This window comes from Pleurodeles waltl, chromosome 7 (assembly GCF_031143425.1).
Source record: "Pleurodeles waltl isolate 20211129_DDA chromosome 7, aPleWal1.hap1.20221129, whole genome shotgun sequence".
Taxonomy (NCBI): domain Eukaryota; kingdom Metazoa; phylum Chordata; class Amphibia; order Caudata; family Salamandridae; genus Pleurodeles; species Pleurodeles waltl.
This window is the reverse complement of record NC_090446.1, coordinates 965,784,670-965,800,445: the sequence shown is the minus strand read 5'-3', so window position 1 is coordinate 965,800,445 and position 15,776 is coordinate 965,784,670. Positions and strand designations below refer to the sequence as shown.

The following is a 15,776-nucleotide window of genomic DNA, read 5'->3' as shown; positions in this document are numbered from 1 at the left end:
GTTACAGGTCGGGCTGACAGTTCCTGGGGTTCCTCCTTCGTCCTCCGGGTCCAGTCGCTCTTCCTGACTCTCCTGTCCGTCCCCGTCCTCCGTGCTCTCTTCTGCCTCCGAGCGCGCCGGTAGTCCTTCCTTTATTTTCTCTGCAACCCGGATATCTAGGTTTGTGAGGGATTTTCCTATTTCCTTTCTCCCCTCTGTGCCCCCCGGGGTATTGGTTTGTCGGCCCAGGGTTGATATTTGTAACCAGGGTCCTCGTGACCCGGTTACAGTGTTTCTTCCTTAATGCAAAGGGTTCTTAAAGTAGGTTCTTCACTGTAGTGCTGAGGCAAAAAAGTAGTTGTCACTAATTCTGTAAAGATAGCTGCACACAAGTTCTGGTCGAATACTTGTTTTTTCTTAAAGTGTCTCGACACAGGTAGGGGAGAAGGCAAACCATCCTTCACTTCCTATGGCATACACTCCAATCCATATAGAATCCTTCCTCACATTCCATTCCAATAAAGAATGTACACTACCTTTGTTGCAGTGAATGTAGAAAAGAAAGAAGGCCCACTCAAGCTAATGCAAGCAGCAGCAGAAAGAAGCATAGGAATGTATGCGGTGAGGGAAAAACACAAGCCCAAGCTGTTCATGATGTCAGAACAGAGAACAAGAATAAAGTGGATTCCTGGAGGGAAGGCAGACACACGTTCTTGTAGATAGAGAAATATAATTAGAAATCACTGCAGAAATGGAAGAGATCACAGCATGCACCACAGGCACGCAGTGCAATAAACGTCTCTGAGAAAAAATATAGATGAAAACTGACAAAAAGGAACAAGATAAACATTGCAGAACAGGAGACGTGGTTCAGAGTACGTAAAAAATGTATCAATAACATGTACTTCATTTACAGTCCGTAACGTGTGGTTAGATGATTGTGCAGAAACTATTGCTCCTTGCTGAAATTATTAGAGATAATGATGTGCTTGAGCAAGCACTTGATTTAATATGCATACCAATGAATAACACATCATTGTGGTTTAGAGACTATATAAGACATTGTCCATTATGTTGCAGTCTGAGTTCAGTTTCAGTTTTACAGAACTGCTCTGACCTGCCAGCTGTATTTGATGAAAACGTATACTATATTGCCAACTGAACTGTGTTGCTTCTTTATTTCTTCTCCAACAGCTTGTACAGTGTACCCAACAGGCCATACAAGCCATAATACATCACTACAGCTAGGAAGTATGAAAATGCAACAGTCTGTGGTAAAAGTGCAGTAGCTACATATCTTAGTAGCTGTGTTTTTTACCTGCTCTCGCCCTTCCACACAATGAAACAACTTTGTTTGCAGTACTGCATTAAGTGAAAAAAAATTCCCCCAATTCTCCTTGTTCAGCGTCGTTATATATTGGTATGTATATAGCAGTCAATACTTGTTGCCATGTTTGAGCCCATCCTCAAATAAGGATAAGCAAGTCCTACAATTCAGCGTGATGTTGGCATGAATACCAACAAGACTGACTGAATGTGTCAACGCATTACTTATGAGTTATTTGGAGGCTGTGCACATGATTTGCAAAAGTGAAGATCTGTACTGGGGACTTTAAATACCAGTGACGTTGAATAAAACGGGAAAACACAAGCAAGGTAAATCACTTGAGCTTTTTGCACGTTTTGCATTTTGGTGACAGCTGTAAAGTGCTGTAAAACGTAATGGCCGCCATGTTTAAAAACAAAAGAAAAATAAAATAACGCGTGGCTCATGTATTTGACAGAAATACGTAATGTGCACGGTTGCTAGGGCGGTTGCTTAGGAAGCCCCCTGGGACCGGAAGTTAGTGAAGGAGGCGGGAGACAGGAGCTAACGGGTGGAGTTTATGTTTAATGACCCGGAAGTCCTTCATATGGGCGGAGACAGGGGCGTGGTTGAATTGTAGACGGTCTGAGGAGGCTGCAGCTCCGGGACCCCGCCCAGGGAGGGAGACTCCCCTAAGAGCCGAGTCTGTGGGCTGGCCCGAGACCGCCCCCTTGGGACACAGAAAGAGAGTGCGGGAGCGGAGGAGCGAGTGGAGGGTAAGAGAACCGGGTGGGGGAGATAAGAGACTTGGGGTTTAAGCCAGTTAAGGAAGATATGGAGGTAACAGAGAGATAAAGGGGTGAGCAACAAGAGAAGTAAGAAATATGAAAAGGTAATTGAGCTGTTCCTTTCATTGCCTCACGTTGTTACAAGGGGGCACCCGCCCCAGGAATCAGAAACGTTTCTGCCCCCAAATCCTGCCAGAGCCCCCCGCCAGTGCTTCCTGAGTCTTATCTGTGCTCTCATTCATGATGACTGGCCTGCATCTGCTCTCATCCCTACTGCCGCGGTCACATCTGCCCATACCATGCTCCTCTGTGTTATCTTCCAATTTGAAGCTGATGTTTTCTTGCTCGTTTCTGTTCATTGCGACCGCGGCTTCCTACCAGTTTCTGTTGACCGTGCTTCTTGCCTGTCCCGAACCATGCCCTTTGCTGCTTAAAGCCTACCTTTCCCATCAGCACTAGCCAATGGAATCGGACTCACTTCTATAATCTGCCCGTGTTGTTTCTCCCCTACTCTCCCACTTACCCATTCCCTTGTTTCTTTTGACTAGTGCCTTTTTACCACCTATGCTCGTGATAGCAGGCTTCTGCTTCCAACTCTTCCATCGCTCATTACGACTGATCGGTGCTGTCTGATTTTTTTTTTCCTTGTCCGTGCTTCTCTGCTCCTGTCTGCATCCCGGTTGCTCACTCTCCTTTGATCCTACGTCCTCATCGCCCTTGATGCTTGGTTTGTACAGTATCCCCTACATGCTGCCAGTACTCTTTAGAGACCAATGCTGTTTAGCTCTCATCGCACTTAGACTTCCCGCCACTCTGCCATTCTGCCTGCCCAACAACCACACTCTTTGGTCACACTGCACGGCTCTCATCCCGTGCCACGCTAACTTGCTTTCACCTACCCCAAACCAAACGGTCTGCTTTTCATCTGTTCCTAAATCCATCTAGTTTGGTCCTCGTTGTCTTCCTCGTTTATGCATCTAGAGCCCCTTACTTCCGGACTGCGGGTTTTATTGCCGGTTTCTCCTCAGCCATGTCATTCGCTCACCTCGGCTCGGTCAACAGTGATTCATTTGTAAAATAAGTCCCGGGGCCCAGACTTTTTCTCAGAAGCTGCCACCGGCACTGCATAAGGTCTTGGTGTTAAATACCAAATATGTGTAATCTTCATTCCCCCTCGTGCCTCATTAATCCAACCAATAACACTCCCTGTCCCTCTACGTCACTCGTGCACGTTCTTTTTCGTCACCTCTTTCTCCAGTTGTCACCGTTTTTCTATCTTTCTCTTCGTTTTTCGTTACCCCTTTTTATTTTTTTCTCTTTCTTGTTCTGGGTCAAAGTCTGGTGAGGGAAAATAAGTGCCGTACCCAAAATTAGTGCCGGTGGGCCCCACCCTCAACTACTGGCTCAAAATAAGCACTGTCTGTCATTAGTCTTGTCCAGCTCGCCTGCCTGGTCCCTGTTGTCCCTGCTGTCCCTGCTATCCAAGCCAAGTCAGCATGGCTCCTAAGTGACTGTCATGTGTCATCGCTTCTACCAAACGTAGCTTTTTAACTAACAACACTTTGAACCACCAGATTAAAGTAGAATATAGACCCATAATATCGGAGCCCTGGAGAAGATCAGTCATTCCCACTGTGGGACAATTCTATAAGGGTACTCAGGCCATTTCTTTTGCACAACTCAGAGGTAGGAAAACAATGTGGGATCATTTAGATGTGTTCCTTCAGCAAGTAAAACCACGTTGAAGTGATTAACAAGGAGCACACTTGGACCCGTGTATTGGGTCAGCTATGACCAGACCCTTTCAGTTGAGTGTCTCGATCCTAGAAACATTGTGCATCAGCTCCGAGAGTCCTGTGGCCTTTATTCTCTCCTTGCTTCTTTTCTGTTTTCTCTTATCTTTGCCTTTTCTTTTACTTATTATTTGAACTGTATAGTGCTGGCATTATTTAAACAATGTAGATGGGTATAAGTATGGAAATAACGATTCACAGGTGTATTTGTACCTATAGTGAGGAAGTTACAATATGCCTTCGTAATCGAATCAGAGGAGACAACACCATTCGGGTGTAATGGGAATCTAATCATATCTGGGCACCTGTCATTAAACTTTCCATAACCTCGTCATTTTGCTTTAGCTTCCCTATATGGTTTATTTCGTTTGTTCTATATGTCTACCATATTATTTAGTGATGTTGTATTATTATTGTTTCTTTTTGTGAAAACTGTCCACAGTAAAGAATCTTTAGACTTAAAAAAAGGAACATCAAATTTCGAGCCACTGCAACTTAGAAATTCAGTCCATTGTATTTATTTGAGATGAACCATGATTGCAACTTCTAGAAGGTATTAAGTTGTTAAATGTAAGCCCATGGCTGGTACATGGGTGCCCTGATTAAATTAAGTGTTTTAGTAAACGTACCTTTTTGTCTGTCTGGCATTACATTGGGACTATATCGTTTTTTGCTCGTACACCCTAGGTCTGTTTGCTATATATCTGGGTCTCACTGCTCACCCGTAGGTGCTCGAGGAGGTTGAAGGCTCAAGATACTTTCGCTTCTCCTATCTATTGCATAGCTAATGATTTATATATTATTGATGCCCCATTAGTTTTTCTTCTCTGTGGTTTTGTTATCACCTTGAAACCAGAGCTTGCCCAGGATGTTAAATAGTAGGTGAGTCAGGCTGGTTACAGAAGGCAGTGTCTCATCTTCTATACAGAGCATGGTGCCGTGACACACAGAACATTGTTCTGCTCTTGCTCTCATTTCATGGACAGATGTGCCTCTGAGCACGGCTTCTGAACAGAGGTATTTTCGAGTTGTGCATGTGCCTTTAAGCACTACTCGGCAAGATATCTTGAAAGTGCATATACACCATGGAGACAGCCTCTTGGCATTATGACAAAACTGTAAAGTGCCGAATGACAATCGTTATCCTAAACTATTTAAGGAGACAACAAATGCCTTTATTTGTTTTCTCGTCTTTTTCCAAAAGACTGGCTGATTGTCAGTTGCCCGATAGCCAAAGCTATGAAGTTTGAAAGCTTGACTACCAGCACCGATGAATTTAACAACAATAGGCTTAAAGCATGGACACTCTGCACAATGCAAAGGGACTTGAATTTCCAGTGAATGTCAGCAAAGGAAATGTTAGTGGAAATTAAATACCATATCCCTTCACCTGTGGTACATTCTGTATTATTTCAGTAACATAGACTCTGCTTATGGGTGGCAGCCTGTTTCATTGCCAGGCATGAAAAAATGAGTACATTAGTCGCTGTAATCCTTTCTGGAAGGCAAAGGGAGGGAGTGGGGTATCCTCTTCAGGGTTTTTAACTAAGCTTATTAGCAGGAGTTGGTTAATGTGATCAGCTGGGGGCAGAGGTCTGGTTGATATGAATTAGAAAACCGAGATTCTGTGGCAGTGGGCAAGTTCGCAAATTAAATAGCCAAAAGTTAGAAGACCAGAGCTGATACCTGTTGAAAGTGAATTTTCAGAATTGTGATCTGTAGTGCAAGGGTGCCTATAAGAGGTCATGGTCCTTACATTTTCTGTGCCCTAGACTCAGAATGCCAGATGCATGGTACAATCGGCTTTCAATTTGGTTTTTAGTTCCACTCAAAGACAATGTTGAGGTTCTTGTAAGTTTAAGGCGTTCATGTTTGTGTGAAATTGTAGTTATGTGGCATGCCTGGTTTCTCCTGTGTGTAATGAAAGTAGGGATGATGTAGTGCTGTGATGTGTCTGTGTGGATATGCTGTAGAGTGATGAATGGCTGCTCTGGATAAAGCCTGACAGCTGTGGATAGTTGGCGGGATAATGAAGCCCTGAGGACAACTGGAGGGAGAATGAAGCCCTAACAGGATCTATCAGACTGTGCTGTAAGCTGTGGGCCTAACACCTACCTTAATGGCTCCAGACTTGTGTATGAAGACTGTGCCCTTCAACTACAACAGAAAGCTCATTCTGTTGACCTGGTCTTAAAGTTTTTACATTTTCATTAGATGTTTAGTCTAAATTACAGAAACGGCTATTAAACGTGGGCCTTTGGACCATCATAAGAGATCTATAGCATGAAGTTTAAATTAAAGAATTGAGTTTAAAAACTGTTATTGTTTTTGTGAAGCTTTTCAATGTGAATTGATCCTTTTTTTCCTATTATGGATATTCTCACAGCTCAAAACTTCCATTCATAAGATTTAGAAGAAATCCTGCCTTGCATTTATTATTAAGGCAGGATTCCCTCTTTGAGTTTTCCAGAATGGCTGCAGATGCAGTGATGGAGATGTATATGCTTTCACACAATGCCAATATTTCAGCTCGTGGACTAAAACATTAAGCAAAATTGGAGCAAACAGAGGTTTCCCTGTTCTCGGTCTGCTGCTCCTGATCCCAGCAGCTTGTGCTCACATAGTGGAAGCTGGGCTTTATGGACAGCTTATACTTTGCAAGTGGATAGTATCCACTTTCAGGATTACATCAGTGGTTTGCAGTCCCAATAATGGTCGCAAAATATTGCTACTTTTCCTTCCAAGCTGCAAAGAATGGGCTTCTTTCATGCCCCTTGTTACTTATGACTCACAAAGAGTCATATTGAGAATGTTGTGGTTACAAATCAAATTTGATATACAAGATAGTGTTCCTCTGTGCTATCCTCATTTGTGGCCTGCATCCACTGATTCACACTTACTCGTCCTTCACAAGCGACCACACTCTGATTGGTCCACCTTCTGGAAATAAGATGTAGCATGAATCAATCTCGAGAGTAGTCTCTTACAGTTCCCACAGTCTAAACACGCACTGAGTTCAAGGTCGTTTTGAGTCTTACCCCCTTGTAGTGCTTGGTGTTGGTAATTCTCCGCTTTTCTTAAGCAGTCTGGATTATCCCTCATGATCGGGGGGGACTCTGAGTGAAGATTCTTCAAGGCTGACAGGTAAGCGAGACACCGGATGTATCAGTTCACATGATTGCCCAGCCCAATCATGCAACGCCATGGCTTCGGCGCAGGTGCAGACCCTACTGTGGCCGTATCACAGTGGAATGGCCCTATTTGCCAATGATGGGTGCAGCCTGATCGGGCCAGAGATAAATGCAGACTCTGTGGTCTACAACGATGACAGCAGTTTCAGTCCTGAATGGGCCAAATTTAGATGAAACCCCTAATCTGGCCTTCGATGGGCACAGCATTTGAAGCCATGGACTGTGCCAAGGGTACAGTAGCTCATAGCGGTTCCTGTCAGGAACCGGTGATTGAGCAGGAAGATCCTCTTCCACACATGTAATTTCCAACTCGCTCCATTCAGCTCTCTCTGGATGTCCCTCAGTCCTCACGGACACACTGGGCCATTCTAAAGAATGTTACATAAGTGTGCCAGGAGGTTTCACTCCCAGAGACACAGATAAACAAATCTGGTCACACTATTGATCCATCTTAAAACATGGTATGTTGCCACTGCTGCTTTATGTGCTACACCCAAGGCAGACACAGGAGTCTTCGGCAACAATAAGGGCAGAGTTGGTGCATGTCTCCAGGTTACAGGACAGGCCCAATACCTCACATAGTCTGAAACAGGTACAGGTCTCTGCACATATGCTTAGGCTACTTCCATGTACTTTGCACGGAGGCCCCCTCAAGTTTCATTACTCCACTGGTCCCAACAGTAATGTGGCATATTTCACCACTGCTTTAGATTTAAAGTGGTACAGTTATACTGCATTTCAATAAATTTGACAGTATTACAGGATAGAAAGTATTGTAAGGGGTTACTGCCAGAATAAACAAAGTTGCTGCTAACTCTCTAAATATGAATGTGAAAAAATTAGCGGTGATGTTTTTATTGCAAGTTGTTTTCCAGTTATGACCCAACAACACTAAATTTGAAGGCAGTAGTGTGCTTCACAGCTGTAGTTATACAATTGCTGGAACAGTCTAGATTTAATGCATCACCTTGAATGAGGGGCTAAGTGCCTCGCTGTTCCAAAACTGATAAAACGTATATTAGCTCGTTAGAACGTTAGGAAATTGGACGATTGTACCAACATGTGATGTGTATAATCTAGGGCAGTGGTTCCCGATGTTTTGTCTTCTGTGGACCACAACGTTATCATTACTGGAAACTGGGGGCCTAATCTGTTAATATTATTTCATTTTCTAAGCAGTTGCGGACCCCCCCGATGAGGTTTCGCGGACCCTCATGGGTCCCCGGACCACAGGTTGGGAAACATTGATCTAGGGCCTTTTAACGCCTGTCTTAGCTTGTGAGGTGCCTCTATCCATAAATATTTCCCCTATGCAGAAGACCCTGGGGGGTCTTAGGACCTGACATACCTAGTTTAATAATTTGGAAAGCACTCATTTTTTGCCCTAATGCTGCCAGAGTCCTACTGCACACGAAATGACCACCTACCTGCCTGCCTGTGTACCGGTTCAACTGGCAGTTTCGTTTTGCCTAGCGTGTTTGTACGGTATGCCTTCTTTTTGCTCAGAAGGTGCTCTCCTAAAGGGCTGAGCGTGCCATTTGTGCTTATCTATGTAAACATTCAGTGCATCTGGTCGTTTTTGCCCTTCCTTCTCTGTTGCAGTTTGTATTGTTAAGAGATTTGACTCTGTTTTGTAAACCATTGTACTGCCTCCTTTGTATTTCCGTCGCCCTCTTTAATCTCATACATGCTTATTACTGCCTCGGCTCGCGTGCATGCCCTGCCATTAGCATCACAATCAATAACATTTATGTTTCTTGAAATTATATCCGACTCCTGCCATCAATAAATAGCGTCTGTTTTCAGTCGCTGCCGGCCCGCTCGGGCGTACCTGCTGCGTCACACTGTGGAGATCCTGCTGCACTGGCTGTTACTTGCACAAGCGATCACACCCTGCGGTGTTTGTCTTAGATATGTTTCTGCATAATGTGTTTCGTCTGAACAGATGTGTTCCCTCCCAGTATGAGCACACGGGATCCTGGAGTAGCTTGAGCGGCTGGCACTTCTGGAGTGTTGGTGGTGCTTTTGTCGGGACATGAGGTAGTGTTGGCAGGATATGTATGTGTTGTATACTGGACGATGAGTACGCGGTTAAGGCTCTATGCCTGATTTAAATTTGACCGACTTTACTCTGTCACAAACGAGGGAATAGCCTGCCCTTCTTGTCACAAGTGTTTTAGGATAATACAAGATGAACGGGATATCCCTCACGTTGTGACGCAGTTTTCTTCCGCCAGACTTTAAATCCTTCCCTTTAAACTGTGCACACTTATAACTAAATGGGTGCCGAGAGCGAGAAGTGCTTTGTTGAGATGAGTGGGCCGTGAATCTCGTCACGGCGGAGACCTCCCCGTGGCCTTGAGGTAGCTCTTACACCGACAACTCACCAGTGCCGGCTTATCGCACCGACCAACCTCCCTTTCTTCAGTATACTAACCGGTGTCTCTCATTCCCGACACTACCCAAATGCTGGTTTCTCGTACCGTGTACCAGCATTTCACACTGACTGCAACGCGTGTTTACCAACACGTGTTTGCCTCAATGCCCTTGGCGTGTCTTTCTCGCCCTTACACGCCAAGTAAGCCCCACCGTGCCAGCTTTCTCGCTGACCACCACTGGCGGCAGCTTCTCACACTGCCACACGTTGACATTACTTCTTTTCAGGGGTTTACTCCGCATTTTTCCTGCCACTGGCAACGGTGGTAACGGTTGTGATGGTGGTCCATGGTATGTTTGTGCCTTCCAGTGCCGCATCGGGAGCTGAGTTTCCAAATCCCTCAAAGGCGTCCGCTTCAGAATCTTGTGATTTCGAAGTAGATGTTGGCCAAGATAGTCAGTCCTCTGAACTGCGCTGAAATTGGAATCCTTTTATCTAGGGGGTTCCTTCGGGCTACTAACAAATAAGGAAATGTGTACGGGGGTATTTCGGGTTACTTCTTTGGCCATACTAATAGCAGGAAACAGATGTGTCGCAGAAAGCTTTATCCGCACGCAAGGACTGCGCACTGTCAGCACTTTCACGTGGACGCTCTGAGGCCTTTGTGAAATGGGGCGTTGATTGGTTCTGCAATGAATTAACCCTCGGTTCCTTGCAATAATTGTACAAGGACGGTCGCCTTGCTGGCACACTTTTTAGCGCCATTTGAAACCAAAGATAAACAAACACCGACAGCCCCCATCCGATTAACCCGAGCATCGTTTGCACTTTATCCCACCTGTGTAATTTCACCTCTGGGGGTGAGACCGTCCTCTTAAAAATGTCTTGACTTTATTCAGCGATCAAGCACGTGATGCAGCTCACTGTTCATTTATGGCATTATATCCTGCGCTGGATGCACGGGTTTGTTCCTGAGGCATTTATCAGATGCTTTCCACTTTGAATGGGTTGCTTCAGTGCTCCTGAGTGTGAGGAGGTGCGCCAGGGTGCTAGGACGTTCTTAATAAATACTTTTGGCTAAGATGGTGTACACTGCTCCAAGAGCCCTATCTTTGTCCTGCGTGACCGAGTGATGCATTTTGAGCCCAGAAGGGCTGCATTAGACCCACCTGTGAACACTGCTCAGTTTGACGTTGTACCAAGTATCCTATGTTGTTGCCTGGGGACCACAGTGTTTCTTCGCGATACGAACGGGCGCTTCACACGTGTTAACATGAGCGGGACATGATGCCGTGTTTGAGCCGACGCTGCACAATGCAGCAGTATGTGAGAATGCTGGACACTGTATCCAGGTTTAAGTAGCTGCCGGGGCACTGCATTGTATCTGGTGATGCTGACACTGCATTCTGTGCTTAAAATAAAACGGACTGGGAAACACTTTTGTTTGTCGGTATCATTATTGATGGGAGATATTTCTTTCTCCGGAATGCATATCACTTTTGCTACCACCGACCCTTTAAATCTGAAACAGGCTTGTTGAAGAGCGTGTGTCGTATTTGATAGCTGTTCTTTTCATTAGGTTGGCAGTGCGGCGAACTAAGGAGCAGAAAATAAGCATATTCTTTTATCGGCTTCCAGAAGCCAATATGTGTTGTCTTTAGCCTTTTCTCCAAAGTGGAGAGTATAGGTGCGAGTCCTTATATAAGGCTTGTGGCGTGTTCGTTTCTATATTAGCCAGAGAACGTGGATGTGAGAACTTCTTCAAAGAAAGCCTCTTAGTGTGAATGGTAACGCGTAGTGGGGGACTGGAGGTAATATGTACGTTTTTAATTGTTGAAAAGCTGTTATTTGGGATTTTCGTTGTTTTATTGGGCACTTTATTGTTGGTAATTATATCGTGAGGTTGCTGAGTGAGAAAGACAGGACGGCCAGGGCACTAAAATTGAAAAGCCACTTTTTGTGTGTCTGTGTCAGACCTATAGTAATCCAGGATTGTACGAAGATTTCCCTGTAAATCATTCCACAGATGAGGCTTCTGATGTGACAAGCATTGGAAAAGCAAATAGGTCTCGCCTCTGTGACCTTAGTGCTTTGCCAAATGGTTAGCCCCAGTGTACAGTATCCCCAGTGATGTGCAGGATGGCTAAAGCTTTAAAAAAACACATTTGACATGGCCCGCTTCATTTCGTAGGTATGTGCGCCACACATGCCTGTTCCTACAAAATGACACAGGCAGTTTTTTCCTCTTTTTAGTTCTCTATCCGGGCTGGATTTATAATTTTTTTAAAAAGTGTTTTTTTTAAACTTTTTTTTAAGGCAATGAGGGAAGCAGAAGCAACAGTGCTGGACCTGAAAGCAACACAGTTGAGCGCAGGGGGTGCAGAAGCCACATAGGAAGCATAAGCAACAGGGGACGCAGAAGCGACAATGGAGGAGAGAGAAAAGCAACACTGGGTCATGGAAAAAGCGAACAGAGGGTACATGGGGGCCAACAACTAAGAGAGCAGGAAGGTGGGGGAAGGAACACAAGGGGGTGTGGAAAGCAATAGTGAGAAGCACACAAGTGAGCGCAACCGGGAGAGGGATGGGAAGACGTATGCAGGTAACACCAAAACACATGCGCTTTCATGGAGTACTTAAGACAAAAGAAAAAAGTAGTGCTTGGAAAGTGTAGTAACAACAGAGCCTCCAGTGGGAACACAAGGACTTTATTACCAAATGGTTAGGCACCTCATGACATAATGCTTACCTACTCCCTCACCACATTAACCACATTTTCCAAACCAATACTGCGTGAGGGTTTATGCTTACAGCCGCACCAGGGAAAAATGGGCAGAGGAAAAGGGAAGGAAAACAAGATCATAACGGCACACATACGTAAATGCCAATACAGGGTGCAATAACTATCAATAAATATCAACATAAAATATTGCATCTTCGTCCCTTTTTAAAGAAACAAATCAAACAATCCTTAAAAACCAACACTGGGAGACTTACTACCATTCAATCTGCCACAGTCACAACTAGAGTTGTTCATGTGGGTCTTGGTAGAGGCACATATTGGTATCACAGCATGGGATTGGGAAACAGTGGACCTTTTCTCATCATTAATAGAGGTATCAAAAGTCCCATCATACATTGTCACATTATCATTTTACCTCGCCATGAGTAATTGGGGGGGGCTACCCTGGGATGATACTTGCACAGGATGTGAGACATTCCACCTATGTCCATTTTCCAACACAAGCGCTGACCCGTAAGTTATAACCACACGCATGGGGCCACTAAACCTGTTTCCACTTTGTTTAACAAACAGGCGTCTGATTCTGATGACATTGTCAATAGATGTCTTATTAGTGAGCACTGTAACCTTGTATCTTAATGATGTTTCATTTACTTTTGCTTCTCTTCTACATTTTTGAGCAAAGTCTCGTTGCTGCTTGGTTTAACATTTGTGGCCCATCTCACACCTTTAAACCAAAGGGGACGTAATTTGGTCACAGTCAGTCTCCCCTTCGGTAAGGCCAATAGGGGTTTCAGAATCTCTTGATTTGCAGTATGCAAAGACTATAAGTCCGTCACCCTGGAGTCCAATTTGGGTCAGGACAGATCCAAATCCTCTTGGTAAGTGTTAATCATCACAAGGACTCACCAAGTGATTTTTGATGATCAGCAGCCTGTAATTCTTTTTAAAGTTCCTGCATGCTCTTGTTGCAATCTTCGTCCCATATGAATTCAGGCATCACATTGGTATCATTTTGTCTGCTTAGTTTTTAATGAAACAAATACAATTTACAGAGGTCTAATGAGGATGTAAGATCTTTTTTGTTGCTGGGTATAGGGGAAGTAGTTATGGCTAAAACCAAAGTTGGCTTGGGGACAACTCTTTCTTTACTAGTGACATGTACTAAATACTCCACATTAACTTGTAAAAATGCGCATTTGTCTTTTTTGACAGCTAAACCACATTCTTGTATTCTTAGGATTTCCCACAGTGTTTTGAGTTGGTCCTCTTGGATTGTGGACAATATTAGGACATCGTCTTGGAAGGCAGGACACCTTCTGTGCCATCAAATAGTTTGTTCTTAATCTTATGAAACAGAACAGAAACAGAATTAAGACTGAAAGACATGGCAGAATTGGAATTCGCCAAGTGGCAAAGTACCTCTTTGGTGGTAATGGTTGTCTTTCCAATACCACTTGACGATTCATTTGGCATAGTCTAATCTCTCTGCTTTTTGGCTACGACCACAGGAGACAGCCATAATGATGCAGAGACGAGCACAATTGTGCCTTCTGCTTGGTAGTTGTCAAGGACCTCTTTTTCACTTCCTTATGATCAGTGATAGGAATGTTGCATACTTTTTGCTTAACAGGTATTGCCCCTTCTTTCAGGTTAATGCATTGCTGAAATCGTTCCAACCAACCTAGATCATGTCTCAAAATGCTGTGATACTCCTGTAAGACACTCTTAAGATAATTTTCTATAACACGGAATACATGTGGTGCATTGCGTAGTTTAATTCACATATGTAGGTTCTGCTGTTCTGGCCATCCCAAAACGTTGATTCCTTGGTTGACATCATAAACTTTTGCAGTAGTTGTTCTCCCTTCAAAACATACATTTGCCCCCCAAAACACTTTCAAGACTAATTTTGCATCCCCACACCTAGGCACCTGGTACTATTCAACTTCAGCATTGTTTTTCCTTATTCAGTATGCTGTCATAAGTTTGTTAAGAAATCATGGTAATCCTTGACCTTGTATCTACACGGACCTCAACCTTAGACAGATGATTGACTTGTAACTCACATTTGGGTTAGCTGTACTGCATTTTGTTACAAACAAGTTCCTCCATTTGATCTTCAGTGTCCAAAGCACCTCATCTTCTTCATGAACTGTGTAGATCTTCTTAGCCAGTTACTTGCTTTGTACACCATACCAAAGTTATCGTGTGTGTCACACTTGCAACTGTCTAGCCTCGGAGCTGAACAGTTTCTGCATGACGCTATTTGGTTGTTGGATCCAGAGCAATAACACTCACTCCTATTGTGTTGTATTAGGTTTGGATCTATTTATCAACAGCTTGTTTTTTTGTCCTTGTTGTGTCGTTTTTGGTTTACACTAGGTTTACCTCATTGAACTGCAGTTTGGAGTTCAGGTTTCATTAACGTTTTAATCCCTGCTGCTGAGCATTCAGCACTTTTTATTTTGGTAATGACCTTGTCCAGGTCTGGGTTGTTGCGGCACAGTAGTCTCTCTTTTGCTATTTTACGAGCAGTGCACATTGCTATGTATTCCAGGGATGTGGAATTCCTATTGCCAGGACATATTGTTTGGGGTCAAGGGCAACATGTTTTCATGTTTATTTTGTCCTTGGGACAAGTAGGCCCAACCCCCTGCAGCACAAACCCTTTGGCTGCCGGTTTACAAAGAACGAAACTGTCTGCAGTTGAGCTAATATGTGTGTCCATATGTTAATGCTGTTCGAACTTGTATTTGTGGTTCATTAATTAAAAACTTTCATTATCAAGGCGAGCGTTGTAAATAAAGTTTTTAAGGTCACACTGCACTACTGACAGTAGTTCCAGTAAAAAAACCAAAAAAACTTACATACGTTTGAAAAGCTTAACAATATGAGGCTAAGTATAATGATCACAGAGTGCTCTCTGATTAGATGCAAATGTTTGCAGAAGCTAGTAAGCAAGAGTGATTCTTTTCTTTCAAAATTAAACTGTTCAGAAAAAATGCAAGTAGAAAAAAAAAGTTTAGCTAGTATGACATTTTAGGTGCTGTTTCTTAGGAGCGTCACCTCGTAAAGTGTGTTGATCCTTGCTAGTATTTCCAAAAATATTCCTATTGGAAAATCATTGTAACCATTTTCAACAAAATTATGGGGAGCATGGAAATAAACAAGCACTGGCCAAACCAACTTGTTGGACATGGCCTTTCGGCAGGGTCACCCCAAAACCTTTTGCCTTCCTCCTTTTCTTTTTCTGACCTCATTTTTGCTGGCTTTAGGACTGCACACTTTACCACTGCTAATCAGTGCCAAAGTGCATATGCTCTCTCCCTCAAACATGGTGACATTGGCTCATACCCAATTGGCATATTTAATTTACTCGTAAGTCCCAAGCAAAGTGCACTGTTCCATGGGCCTGTAAATTAAATAATACTACTGGGCCTGCAGCACTGGTTGTGCCACCCACAAAAGTAGCCCCCAACCATGTCTCAGGCCTGCCACTGCAAGGCCTATATGTACAGTTTCACTGCCACTTCGACTTGTCATTTAAAAGTAATTGCCAAGTCTTAAACTCACCTTTTTCTACATATGTCACTCCT

At 43.8% G+C, this 15,776-nt stretch overlaps 1 protein-coding gene across 3 annotated transcripts in view; it reads left to right on the top strand.

Moving 5' to 3' along the window:
* The first annotated feature begins 1,902 nt into the window (after window positions 1–1,902).
* TBC1D16 (TBC1 domain family member 16) overlaps window positions 1,903–15,776 on the top strand; it is a 618,682-nt gene continuing 604,808 nt past the window's right edge. The window contains exon 1 of one of the 3 annotated variants that reach the window (XM_069199713.1): window positions 1,903–2,061. Coding sequence is in view for 2 of the 3 variants with exons in the window: in XM_069199711.1 (XP_069055812.1) it covers window positions 2,170–2,177 (8 nt within the window). In the remaining variant the exon portion in view is untranslated. Of the gene's footprint in view, window positions 2,062–2,092; window positions 2,178–9,020; window positions 9,098–15,776 lie in introns of those variants that run through there. The other 2 variants (XM_069199711.1, XM_069199712.1) reach the window with 2 other exon arrangements.